This window comes from Lepisma saccharinum, chromosome 11 (genome assembly GCF_977018435.1).
Source record: "Lepisma saccharinum chromosome 11, izLepSacc3.1, whole genome shotgun sequence".
Classification (NCBI taxonomy): Eukaryota; Metazoa; Arthropoda; class Insecta; order Zygentoma; family Lepismatidae; genus Lepisma; species Lepisma saccharinum.
Genome location: NC_139239.1, coordinates 5,890,996 through 5,905,677, shown reverse-complemented (window position 1 = coordinate 5,905,677; position 14,682 = coordinate 5,890,996). Strand labels below are relative to the sequence as shown.

Genomic DNA, 14,682 nt, shown 5'->3' with positions numbered 1-14,682 from the left:
CCCCCCACGCGCCCTTAATCACCGCCAATGCCTGTACCTAGATCCAGAATAGATATACGTCTATATGTTTCTTATATCAGACTATAGTAGACTTGAATACTTTCTTTAAATAAATGTTTGCACTATTTTGAACAGCATAATCTGCTCTAGTGTCAAACAGTACAGAACCCAAGTTAATCTTACCAGTGAGGTTACACCTTTCAAGTGAAATATGCTCTTTGCTTTTGCATGTTGTGCAGCAAACTTCTTGCAAACTACCAATTCATCTTTCTTTTACAGCAAACGTTTTTTTCAAAGCTGGTATCCAAAAAGGACACCCATTGTGAAAAGAATACATTTGCCCCATAGGAGACAGTGTGAACGAATCTACAGTTTCATATTACCTACCATTCTCTCATATCTACACAGTTACTTACAACTCATAGCCTATATAAATTCCAGTGTACATTTTTGTGAGAAGATATTAGATTTTGAATGATTTATTTTAAGTTTTCATGCAAGAATAAAAAATGGATCTCGTCTATATTGGAGATAATCAGATAATCAGTTGTCAAAACTGGGGGGGGGGGGGGGTTCAGGACAATTTGCACTTTCTCGATAACAAGACTTAGCATTAAGAGGCCATAGTGCGGAGACAAAATGTGGTAGGGGGCGATTGCTCCCATAATCCCTCCTAATCTCCACCACTGGCAACAATTTTACATTTGCAGATGTAAAGATTAACGCATAATATTTTAAATACTATTTATGAATATTGGAACTCGTAAAATTATAGTAATACGATGAAGCATATATGTTTTAGATGTTTATAAACTGTTATAATTGTTTATAAACATAACATCATTATAAAGACACACATACACAGCAAGACATAATATACATGACAGAATATAACAATATATACACCAAATAAAGTAATTTAAAATGAAAGTACGACATTGTAACCAATCAAATGTAGGAAAATGAAGGAAAAAAAGTATAAGTAAACATGAGGATGCTGAATTTAAAATGGAATCATCATTTGCAACACCATTAGGTCAAACTATCGTGAGTATTGTAATTTATATTATGCAGAATGTCAATTTTAGAATCGATTATAAACTATTAGAACCAGTCTCTGAATTTGACTTCCTTATAATGTAATTTTTACTAATATATACCTAGAGGCCGGCAGTTCATGGTTTGGATGCAACAAGTGAATATGGTACCGTAACTTTACCTAATTTTAAAAATATCCTTATAAATATATATGCCTATGTTTTTCAAATATTTTAACTAAATGTTTTCATGCAGATATTTATATAACACCATAATGAGAAAAATGACAACTTTTACATGTAATTTGTTCAGCACCTTGAGGTGACTTCCAATTAAGTTTCCTAAAATAATCATCTTCTCCTTCTTGGCGATGGAGGACGAATAAAAAAATCCATTATGCTAACATATATTTATGAAGATATATACATGAAAGAACTAAATTTATTTTTAAAATATTATTTATTTTCTTTATTACGTTACCTGTTGCAAAGAAACGTTAATGAACGACCAATTTAATTTTCTTGAATGTTCCATTAATGAAGTAATTTTAACGTATTTCCATTGATCTGTATAATACTTGATACTTCATACACATTATCTCACAAGTTCAAATTTGTCTAACAACACTCCTCCATTAAAGGTTTTTAAGATGTATATGCAAATGAAATTTGTGCTTATATTTTCAATTTGTGTGTTCCATTTATATGTTAAATGAACCTTAGAATAAATGCGTGTTAGATATGAACGTAAATTGAAAGGAACTCTACTTTCATCTCACAAAAAAAACAACTTTACAGCCTCTTACATCTAAAGCGACGTAAAGTTTGACAACTTTCAGCTTTGATTGGAGTGTTCTTTGGTTTCGTAACTTAAAATGTTGAACGCACTTCAAAACTACCAACAAAATGCGTCATTCTATGGAAATTAATTTTAGATGAAGCTCCAGATAAAAATACTTATGCAGTGTGTTGTTTGTTTGAAGTTGCCGACTGGCTCTATTTCAGTGCTCCATAAAAATGAGGTCAAGAGACTGCTGGATGAAGCAGTGGACTGAGTGCTCATTTTAGATCGTGTTAAATGATGCTGCATCAAAAGGAAACGATTATCAGAAAACAAACTTGCCAAACCAAGTTCTCCAATTCGATTTCTTGCAACAATTGAAAGAGTTTTGCCATTTTAAAAATATATTGAAACCGGTTAAACACCTATTACGGCAATTAAGACACTCAAAATGCTGACCATGGCATAATTTATTGTCAAATAAACACACCCTAAACGTGACGTTTCAACCTTACAGCAAGTCTTCTTCAGACTGAATCAAATTCAAATGAAAAATCTGGTCCAGAGTCTGAAGATGGCTTGCTGTAAGGTTGAAACGTCACGTTTAGGGTGTGTTAATTTGACAATAAATTATGCATTGCTCAGCATTTTGAGTGTTTTATAAAACATGGAAACAAGGCTTATTAGTGTTATCAACGGCAATTATATGAAAATGAAGTCTTTACAAAACAATCAATTATTAATTGAAGACCCTTTCTTGATTATTTGTTTGTGTGTGAAAAGAAAAGCACATTATACCATGCCATGAAGGCACATGTGAGGGGAACGTGAAGGTAAGGTCCCATGCATTCTCGATATTGGCCATTTTTGGAAGATGATGTACCACGCCCCGACCGCCTTTACCTTTCAGGTCTACATGCAGTTATCCATTTATTTGAGGCTGGGTCAACCCCAGCCCCACTTTACACAGAAAAAAAAATCTACCTTAGATCACCCATTCTGCGAATCGGACCCGGGTTCTTCAGGTGACAGTCAGACACTGTACCGAACTAGACCACCTCGGCTTTCGTATGTGCCTGAGTGTATGTGTGTACGTATGGAACGTGACTAAAATTTTGTTACTTGTTCTGAATAGACATGTAACAACGATCTTCAAGATATATAAAAAAGCACTTACCAAGATTAGCCTCAAGTTTATGTATGGAAGCAGTAACACAATCTTGCGATGATTAAAACACAACGAAACACCCATACGGTACCCACTTCTGTTGAAATTGTCACATTTGTTATGGTTAAAATATCAAAGGATACGTCACCTTGAACAATAACCTTTCTGTTCTCTGTAAAAATGTTGCGCTCGAAAGGAAGTCCAATTACGCAAAATGTAATCATATGTACTGATAAGTATGAAAATATACTAATAAGTACCATTAAAGTACTAATAAGTATGAAATATTAATAATATAAGTAAAATGTTGCTATATATTTTCTCCCAATTCTAGATTTTTAACATATTATGTTACGACTATGATAGTATATCCTGCCAAGCAAAACACGTTGGCAGTGCAAAGTTTGAAAAATCCCTTACACTTAGAATAAACAATTTTCAAAACAGCCAGTACCGATTAGAAATCCTAAGATCTTTTTTTTTTTAAAAAACTATCCTATCATTTGTTATAAAAATGAAACACGGAAGTTCCCAAAACAAGTTTGGTCACCACGAAGATAAGAATCGGCAAGGAGTATGAATTAATATTCAGAATCACATAACTAATTACCACAAAATATGAATCAATATTCAGAACTAATTACCACAAAGTATGTTGATAATCCGTAACTTACAAGACTCAAAAATATTCCACAGTAATTCAGAATGTAAACGTATCTACAAGACTTGTATGCACGTATATACAAGACTTGTATGCACGTATATACAAAGGCAATGTTGAAACAAACATTATGTAAAGACATATTCATTTGCATATACCTAGGTGAAATACCTTGACATGTGTTATATTACATTTTATTCGTGTACTTTATAAAATAACACCTTAATGTGGGAAACCATTTTACCAACTTCCACAAAATTACACAAACTACATTTAACAGAACAACTTCTATGTTACATTTTGGTTATTATTTCGTACAGTTCAATACGTGTTATTTTAATGTAAGGTTCAAAAACGAGAAAATATTATGTGTTAAAAAATGCAAGTTTCTTTCCAGTATATGAAAATTTTTAATGTACCTTATATTCTCTACGATTTATCGTATTTATTTGTAATATATTATATTCAGTTATGTATAATATATGAAATAACTACACTAGTTCCTACTACATTATTGTCGTTACTTGATACAGTAAATTTGTATCATATTTTAATAGGAGTTGTTGGGTAGTATTTTAAGGAAACCCTTAGTAAGAAATTTATCTGATTAATTAATGATTTACACTGATATTCAAGTTGAAAGTGAATGAACATTTACACTAATAGAATGAAAAAGAAATGTTAACAATAAGAAATTAGTTGTGAAATTTATACATAATTTTAATTCCATGTAAATTGCTAAACAACTCTTAGAAATATAATTTAAATGCTGAAAAACAACATTTATGTATTACCAATGTAGTGAACATATACAGATTACAATATAAACACTTCTCGTCAAAAAGGAGATACAGACGACAGATTTTGAGAAATTGGAATCCTTGACTATCAAAGTGCTGGACAAATGTTTCTTCCTACGAATAAACGTGCGACAAATAATAATCATTACGATTAATATTTTTTATTAATACCAAACAGGGTATATGTTACTTTCAGATTTCTGAATACACATTAGGTACATGTTGTAATCCTATTGTGTTTACAATTTGTTGAAAGCGCAAAGCAACTGTCGCACATTTATTGCAACATGTAACATTTTCAACGACATTGCCAAGATAATTTACAACCTCAATCAATATTAAACAATGATCTGCGAATAGCAGAATTAGTCTGAAAATCAAGTGGTAAATAGTAACGCAATTTAAAGCTTCTACCATGATTTTTCATTCTTCTTCATTTTTTTTTCAAATATGGATATCTACTCTACTCAAATATACCTGAAAGCCATCATAGGTCCAGCTACCGAACTTCATCTCACAGCGCTGATCATCAAAGGGGAACCACGTTATGTCTATCTTGCATGTGCTCTTGAAGATGCCCGGCGGAACGTACAAGCAGCTACCGTTATTTCTGACCACAACGTTTGTGGGATAGGTCCCGTCGAAACCCTCATCAGCACTTGTAGAAAGTTGGAAAATTCATTGAAAAATGTTGTTATCCACAAAGAGAAAACAAACGTTTTCGTTTTTAACTATCTTCCTCTCTCTCATTTCAAATATAGACCAATATATAAATAATATAATATATAAACAAACATTTTTATAAAAAAAATGTCCAATTCCAAACAAATGTGTGGGAATCGAGACAGTAAACATGTAATGTTGTATGTTCGTAATATTATTTTGCTTTAGATTTTTTAAAGATTTTTTGTTAATTTCTGATTTTTTATGCAATTTAATTTTTAGAATATAATTAAATAAAAATAATATTTTCATTATTGCTTGAGCTGGCCAATCTGATTATAATGTTTCGATGCGTATAATTATAACTGATGTGATTCTAAAAAAGGAAAGATTGTTTAGTTGCATTTACTATAGAAAGTTATGAAATTTCTTTTTTTGCACGAAAGATCCTGGTTTATTTGTGCTACAGACTTTTATTTACTGTGGGACTATCACCGAGTGTAAACAGCCTAGATGGAGACACAGTGGAGCAGGAAAATCCAAAACACCATTGTGTGTCCCGCTAGACCGTAGGGATATGGCACACAGTGGCCTAACAACAACGGCATCTGACAGTAGTACATTGTCACCGGGCAGAACAAATATGTTTTAAGAGCGAGATTTTAGATTCCCCTTCTTTGGATGTGTTTTAATTGCTGCATCTTTTAAGAATAAAAAAAATCACGTCGAAAATTCCTCAGTTTTACCCCCGTGCCGGGTTATTGTTTACAACGATGATGGAAACTTATAAATTGTTATATTAAACAGTAAGAATACTACAATAAATATATATATAAATATATACACAGAAAGGATATAGAAAACAATTTCTCTGCTTTATATAAATTTTTATACTACAAGCGTTAACAGCAAAACATTAGCCATAAAAGTTACTAAAAAAAGGAAAAAAAGAGAAGTGATAAACGAAGAAAAACATTATCCAACCAGGCGGGAAATCTGGTTAGGAAGGAGGCAACACCAGTTAGCGTAGCTGAAAGTACAGTTGATTTGATGCTTTTGGAGGAATCCACAGGAAAACTACATACACGGCTGGCCGAGCATCTGACTGTCTTCATTCAAATGGAGGATGTTATTACCTCCATCAATCCTAATGGAATTCCTGTGAAATATTTATACAAGGAGTTTAAAAGGCTTTCTTTTGAAATTCTAGAAGAGTTTTTTTCAGTAGCTATGGATAAAAGAAATTCTAAAATCCAACTCAAGCATTTTGTCCTTCCTATTCGAAACTTCTCTTCCATAACTTATATACACATAGTATTTTCTTTTTAAAAAATCACGTCTTTAACACATGTTAAGTACTGTATATTTGTCAATTTATATGCAAGAACTAGTTCAACACATTATGATTATACAAGAATGTATCTTTTGTTAACCACATATTTTAAAGTGTCTTGCTTGAAATTATAAATCACATTATGCTGTATATTTTGAAATAGATGTCATCTTGATATATTATGCAAAAAATAAACACACAAATACATATAAAATACATGAATTTTATTTAATGTAGAACCATGATTCAATGAATAATTTTTCTTTAGTTACAGAAATCAGTACGAAGGATACCGCATTTGAAGATAGAACGATTTACATAGTAAAAGAAAACTGTATTTACTAATTTGTTCAACATCTTGCAAGTGAAGTGTTGCATAACTTCCAAACAGAAACGGTGTATAGAACATTTGCACACTATATTTGCCATAATTATGATGAGATTAATTTTATATATACAAGATGCGTACTGAAATAATGGGGGCAAAACTGAAGATTATAAAGAGAAAAAAATCCTACATACCAAAAGCATCCAGATGCACACAGAGCACACGATGACCAAATTGAAACAATGCATAGCAGAAGCCCTCGTCATCCATTGTTGCCGGCCTTAAGTCCACTCAGGGTGTAAATCGTTAACAAATGACTTGGTTTAAACCAGGCGTGCGATGAGGATTGTTTAAAAATACAAAAGTCCTCACGAAGTTTTAAATAGAAAATTAGAATTATTTGAGTGACAGGAAAAATCTTGTTTATAAAGATTAAATTTTATGAATGAAATATATACAAATACTTGTTTAGGTTTAGATATCTAAGTGAACAATTTTCTTGCAATATATTGCATTAGTGATTAGTGTTAATAAAGTCATGCTTTTTCTTGTTAATTATGATGGGTATATGTTAATTGTATTAACATTAATTACAAAGCCAAACTTTCGAAAGATGTGAATATGTGAGGTTAAACAAAATATAATAACCAGCTCTTCGAAGCAGAATGAAGCATAATTCATCGCAAAGTGTCAAATGAAATGTTTAGCGTGAAGGAAGCAAATCAAATGCTAAAAAACGAATGCAAGTGATGTGAAGTGTTTGTACAGTGTTAAGATTATCGTAACTTTTTGTGGACAAAATATCTTCATGCAGTTAAATGAAAGCAAACTCTATCAAAGCAAGGTTTAGTGTGCATTCACAATTTATTGACTTAGAATATCAGTACTCAGATTTATATATATACACACATTATGCATACTTCAGAATATATACATTTTCAGATATGGTCTAGAAATTTATAACAAAAATTTAATATTAGGTCTAACTTTATGATTCCAGAGAGAGCATTTTATACACATTACACAATTTGAAATTAATGCAAAAATATGTTTTTCTATTCCTAGCCCACAATTACATATCAATTCCATTTTGTGCCAAAAGTTAATAATAGTTAAGATTTACATGAACTATATCAATCTAAAAATGAAATGTTATTATACTTACAACAGGTCAAACCAACATTACGAATACTTACCACTTTAAAAAGCAATATAAAAGCATATCAGACAAAAGGTTATGTTGTTATTAGCATCTGATATTGGCAATAACAGATATTAAAATATTTACCTCAGAGGAATATAAGTTATTAACACTTTGGAAAACCTGATCAAATAAAGCGTTAATTTCAAACTGTACACTGGATAATCTGATTTTAATATTTCATAAGCTAGTTATGTTTTTTAGAGTTATATTTGATAGAGAAGTTATAATTAATTAAAAAATTAGTAGCAATTATACTATTTAAGTAATTCCTAAGAAACATTTTTGCAAGGCATAATTTTCTTTACATGCCATCTTTATTATATTTTATTATGTTTTCTTACGGTGGGCTGTCTAAAGCAATATTGAATAATATAAGCGAAAATTAAGATAAATCGTACCGTCTTGCACAGCGTGTAGACACAAATAACAAATGCCTTCTCCTGGTCACCGCTAACGAACATATGTGGTACAGGGGGAGGGGTTAAATTTGTTCTCTCAGAAACCTCAATGCACTAAGCCACACCCTTCCGCGCTATTAGGCAAGCAACGAGAACAGTTGGAGTGCTTCATTGAGTTGAGGTTTTATGTAAATGTATGTGTGGGGAATAAGTTTTCTTTATGAGAAGGAGAGGAATTTTTAATCCTGTGTGTTTGTGAGCAAAAATCATGAACAATGCTCTTGTCGTTTGTGTCGAAATTTATGAATGCTAACAATAAGAAATTGCAAGAGCATAGAAAGTAAAAATAGTTTTTAGGCTATTAGCTTCCACGATTTATATGCTCACACTGGCCTTCTTGATATGTTCGTCTGAGGTTTCTATTATAAATATGAACTACTGATCAAATATTTGAATATGAAAACTTTGTATGTACGCATAATTAATTTCTGTTAAAAATAAAAGTTTTAGTATGTGTACTACTTGTAAAAATGTTGTTTAGTTGTGAAATACATAGAAATAAGACTAATTTTATGAGCTTTTATATTGGAAACTACTATTATATGTTAGCAATTCTTGTTCAAGAAAGTATTTCTTAATTAATTTATATTAATAATTTAAATTTATTTGTAGGTCTCTGCAGTAGTAAATATTTATTAGAATTTATTTGAATTCTTTGGAACATGAAAGTAAATTAATTTATCATGCCTTTATATATAATATTAGTAATGATTTTTGAAAATCTTAGTATACATTCATAATTTTATTTCTTATTCAGAGTAACTAATGTGATATTGTTCTTGTCATAAGGAAGTCTGAGAACAGTTAAAAGACAATTTTGGCCTGTTATTACTTTTCATTAAATTTCCCGTGTATAAAACTTAAAATTCTAATATATGTGCCAAACTCTAATCTGCATTTAACTGTAATATGCAGTTGATTAAAAAATAGTTTGACATTGTAATAAATTAGCATACACACTTTGTAGCATTTTTTTTATTTTATGCAATTATCAGTGTATTTTTGTGTAAGATGTTCATAGTAAATTGAAAGTTGTGTGAGGAAAATCAAGCGCACGCAAAAGTTTCTAACATGGCTTCAATGGAGTGCCCAGAAATACTGTAAGGGGTGGATTTATGATTTCATTTGTTAGTGGATTTTATTCTACCACGTAAATGATGAATCGAAAATGTGTTTCTTTTAGAAAATTAAGGCAAAAAGGAAGGTTATGAAGCCCCACTAGCTTTCACTGGGCACGCCACTGCATGGTACTAACTATAATCATTCATATAACTACAAAAATGAATTCATTGCTAATATATTAATCCAGAGTTATGAATATACTGAATGTGAAAAGGACATAAATATACAACACACGTTATGACAGAAATTTCAGCTGCAAAAACAAAATGAAACGTATTTTATCAAGCCTTCGAAAATTATATAATTTTAAAGAAAGCACAAACACATCATTGTTAATTAAGTGTGATTAAATTAATTACGTAAGAATATAAATTACTTGATTCCATGAAGAGTAGTATTCTTCTCACGTATTTTTATTAAAATTGTCATTTCAAAGAAACCTAATTTGCTTATTAAAAAAAAAAAAATTCTAAATTATGTCTGTCAAACTCCAATCTGCATGAAACTAAGATATTATTAATGTAATAAATTGAACACATTATATATACGTAGTATCGAAAATTTTGAAAAAGTGCGAGGTGAAGAATGAATGATACATAGAAATTAAGAACAAATTTAAAACTTAAGACTACCTGTTATACATAAGGACATCAGGCTTCCAGATACGATGTGGTGGTATTCGCAAATCCTTTACACCTCCATATTCAGAAGAATTCCATCGAAGATTTACATCATTCCATTCCTGATAGTAAATAAAGAGACATATTAAGTTGTATACGTCAATTAACAATTTAAATTTATGCAGATTCTAGTATTTAAAGTGTGGAGAATTGATGTTTCTTTATTGAAAAATATTCCGTGCAGAATAATTTTAAAATATTTGTTAAAGATGCATAATATGAAATTTTATCCGGAAGTTCTGTTATTTTTAGATTTTTTGGAATTTGCAATCATATTTTTCGTATTTTCGTCTTTCATAGTGCTGTAGTGAATAATTTGTAACACTATTTCATTTAAAAACATACTGGTCTTTTTTATATAATAATTTATTTTAAAAATTTTCATTGAATGGTAAAAATTATGTCATTTTTATTTTCTGAGCAAACTCTGAAAGAAAATGTTACATTTAGAATTATACGTAATTGATTTAATGGCCGTTGTGCCACGGATTATTATATTGCAATTAGAATACTACAAAGGTACATTTATAATGACTTATATCAAACGTTTCTTACAGTGAACTTGCTATAGTTACTAGCTACTAACTTTTATAATTTCATAAATGCAGTGAATCTATGATATAGATAAGCATTGCGGATATTAATATGTAATATTTTAGGCAACAAATATAAAACTATATACTGTAGTTATTACAATACATACATAAAGATAATCAAAATTTTACATAGTTACCATATCATTACTGCAAGAGTTTGTTATTTTTGTATAAAGAAATATTGCAAATACATGAATATTTTAAATTGATTGTGTAGTTGTAATATCTACACAATTAGTGTTACAGAAATATGAACAAGAAAATATGTTATTAGGAAAATAAATGTAAATACAAACTGAATAATTACATCTCCTTATATTTATGTTGAAGTCAAAATAATTTAAAAATGTATAATCTTATATCCAAAAAAATCATACAAACCTTTACGAAAGCAATGGAATTAGACATGAATAGATAACAACACTAATCAAGTTAGAATTAATGTTGAATGTTAAAATAAATGCACATAGCAATTAGAAAATTTTAATTCAGTTTCACCTTTTATGAAACAACACTAGAAAAATTAATGCAGTCCACTACATCAAGTATATTACTATTACACAGAATTAGTCACCCCAAGTATAGCGGACTATGGAGGTATTGGTTTCAACGGATGGATGAAGGGTATGGTACTGGATAACACATTAACATATTTTTTTCCAAGGCCCTAGTCTGTATTCACTTGTTAGTTCATCCTGCATGTAGGACTGTACGATATTTCGATATATCGATATGAAGTCGATTTTTAAAAATGTTGAAGTGTCGATATGGTGCATTCCATTCTCACGGGTGGGACACGTGGACTAAATTTTTGATAATAAAGTAACTATTCTACTGACAGTTAAACAACATTTTTCTTACAGTTTTTGAGCAATGAACTATGAATCTTAACACTGTGTATTAAACAAAACTACCCTTATATTACTTTCCCAGATATATATCTACAAGTTAACAATTTTATGTCATGGGTGGACAGACGAAACACTGCCTCTTTACTTAATAAGACATTTATTTTAATTTCTGTGAATTGTCAAATGATGAGAAATAAATCATTTAAGACAAAGAGGGAAGGTAATGGACCTTTAAATATTCTAGTAAAGTTGTGGGGGAAATGTAATAGTTAAGACACAATAGAAAACAAAAGTAAATCAAAAAGTTAAAATAAGCGAAACATATGTAAAATTGCTTCTACTTTCTAACTTAATTATGTATAATACTTGTATTTGTATTCAAAATACAATTTTAGATTGTTCACTCAAAAGATTGAATAAACTTAGAGCGTTGAATTTAATTTTAAAAATTAATATTCAGGGACACTTTGACATGAAATGTCCCATATGTAAAACTATCAACATGGATATATCGATATTAACGGTATAGTTGATATCAATATTATCGATACGACGTCTATATTTTGATACTCGATATAGAAAATCGATATCGCACAGCTCTACGACGGGATGCAATTGAATAAGGCTGAGCAGGTAGAAGACGACACGGCAGTTCGTAGGATTGTTTTATTACAGCAATGCTTCTTATACTGGGGGTGACTATTTTTTGTCTAGTCAGCTTAAGTTCAACTAAAACAATGATTCAGAGTCATGCAATTATATCCAATATAGAACATGCAATGCGGAATAATTGTGTGACGCAACAATATTTTTAAAAATAAGTAAGTAATTTCTGTACTTATTATTTTGATAAATTGATTAAACAATATAAAATGCAGTAATGTTTTTATTATGACGAAGTTTCTGCTCGCTTTAAATCCCTTACTGAAAGACAACAAAATTTATTAAGCAAATTCCTAGATTGTATTTTTTACTGTTTATGAGTAATGTTTATGGCATATGCAGATTGAAAAATCATTTTAAATTACGTATTAAATCATTATTAGTAGTATTTTCAATACCATTTTCGTCTAATCCCCAACTAAAAGCTACGTTCTAGCTGGCAAACATACAACTGTCAAAGTTACAGACAAACGTTTAATGTTCACTATATCTTTATATTAATTATTTATAAGCAATGTGCTTATTCGTTATCAAATTTCTAAGTATTTACTAGAGTTCATTAGACTAGGTGGGCAGAACTTTAAGAGAAGGAAATGTATACAAAACTGTGGTTTATATCGTGTTCCATCAATTCGTTCAGATTTTTCATCCATGGTTTCTCTCTGCAGATTCACAGGTGTAACTCAGTGCAAGCAATATAAAACTCCCATTCTTAAATTTTAAAATTTATGATTATTCGAGATATATCAACAATGCAACTTGTATTAGAATTCAATTTTATTCATTATATAATTTCATTGTTCTTCGAAAAATATTGATTAACCTACGTACTATTCTTTGTGTTTCATTTCATTTAAAATGTAAAGAATAATGATGCACTTAGTGAAAATTCCTTTCGCACACCATAAGTGATTAACTGAGGACTACAACAGAGAAAATGAAATTACTTCATTAAATTCCTTAAATGTAGTACTAGATATCAACACAGCATTAGATGATCACATAAATTACAAATGACATGTTTTAATTACACAGGAAATAATACATTCACTACAGAAAGTGCAAAACTATTATATTTTGTTACTTCATGCAAGATACAACGTGTTTAACTATTTAACCAGCATCACAGGAAAGGTGTGATTTTTACGGGTCTACAAGATGACAAGAAGGGAGGGTTAAAGCATATTTTGATATAAATAAAGCTTTATTACTAATATTTAGCACAAGTATGAACAAAAACATACTGTGTAGTACGATTAAGTATAACAATGATAATATCAGAACAAAGAAGGAATTTAAGCCGAAATCAATTTAAACCAATACATTGAGAATAGTGAGGAAATTTTTACTCATGCACATTGAAGCGAATTATTGTCAATTAAGAATTAAGAAAAATTTATAACCAACGAAGATAAATCAAGTTGCTGTTTTTAATATTCTTATTTTCTCATGAGAGGGAAATCTTTATGAAATCAAGAGTAATAATATTAATTTGTTCATATATTGTATAGCTGCTTTCTAACTTGATGTATCTTTCAGGATTTAAGAATTATCTATTACTTTCACTTACCAGTTTTAACCAAATGTTTGTTATTAGTAGCTGATTCTTCTCATCCTATACCCCATGCAACGAGAAGAAAATTTCTTTATATTAGTTTTCTGGAGAAACAACACAGAAACATACACCAAGAGGAATTTAGGGACCTTTCCTTACCGTTTCCCCATAAGTTTATGGTATTAGAATTATATATGATTCTTTATTCTGAAATTCCCTACATATCAGTGTTACGTTAAACTTGTAAATTATAAGATCCCCTCATTCCATACATTTAACAAGAAAACACACCAAACCTTTACATGAACTCTCGATGATAGTGAAAATCGTTTTCAAATAGTTATTCTCGAAAAAAATATCTTAAAATTTACATGGCCTATTTAGCTGAATTATAATAACCAACGTATCTCATAATTGCGATGTGACGAATTTATAAATTCAATAAGTGAAACATTATCAATTAAATCTGAGTGATAATGTATTCATTCGTATGTGATTTATTTGAAAACAATTCCCTTCGCATGGTTCTAACAATTATTCTCCGACACTTAACTTACCAAATTCAACCACGCATTCGTGGAAAGCATTTGGTTCTTTTCGTCCTGTAGGGGAAATCAATGTAAATTCTTGTAATTATGAACAGTTTTTGCAGAGGAAGAAGTTAAATGTACCATATATATTTTATTTTGCAATCTATAGATATTAACATAATTCAATGTCTTACATGATGAATAAATAAATTACTTAATCTATCTTTGAATCTTTATAACATAAAAAAATCC

The 14,682-nt window shown here is 30.0% G+C and overlaps 1 protein-coding gene across 1 annotated transcript in view; it reads right to left on the bottom strand.

Moving 5' to 3' along the window:
* LOC145994605 (neuronal acetylcholine receptor subunit alpha-7-like) overlaps nt 1–14,682 on the bottom strand; it is a 550,747-nt gene that overhangs the window by 61,437 nt on the left and 474,628 nt on the right. Inside the window, exons 3-5 of the mRNA XM_083130647.1 lie at nt 13,916–13,960; nt 10,188–10,297; nt 4,925–5,105 (exon numbers count right to left, since the gene is read on the bottom strand). Of these exons, the coding sequence (XP_082986773.1) occupies nt 4,925–5,105; nt 10,188–10,297; nt 13,916–13,960 (336 nt within the window). The remainder of the gene's footprint in view (nt 1–4,924; nt 5,106–10,187; nt 10,298–13,915; nt 13,961–14,682) is intronic.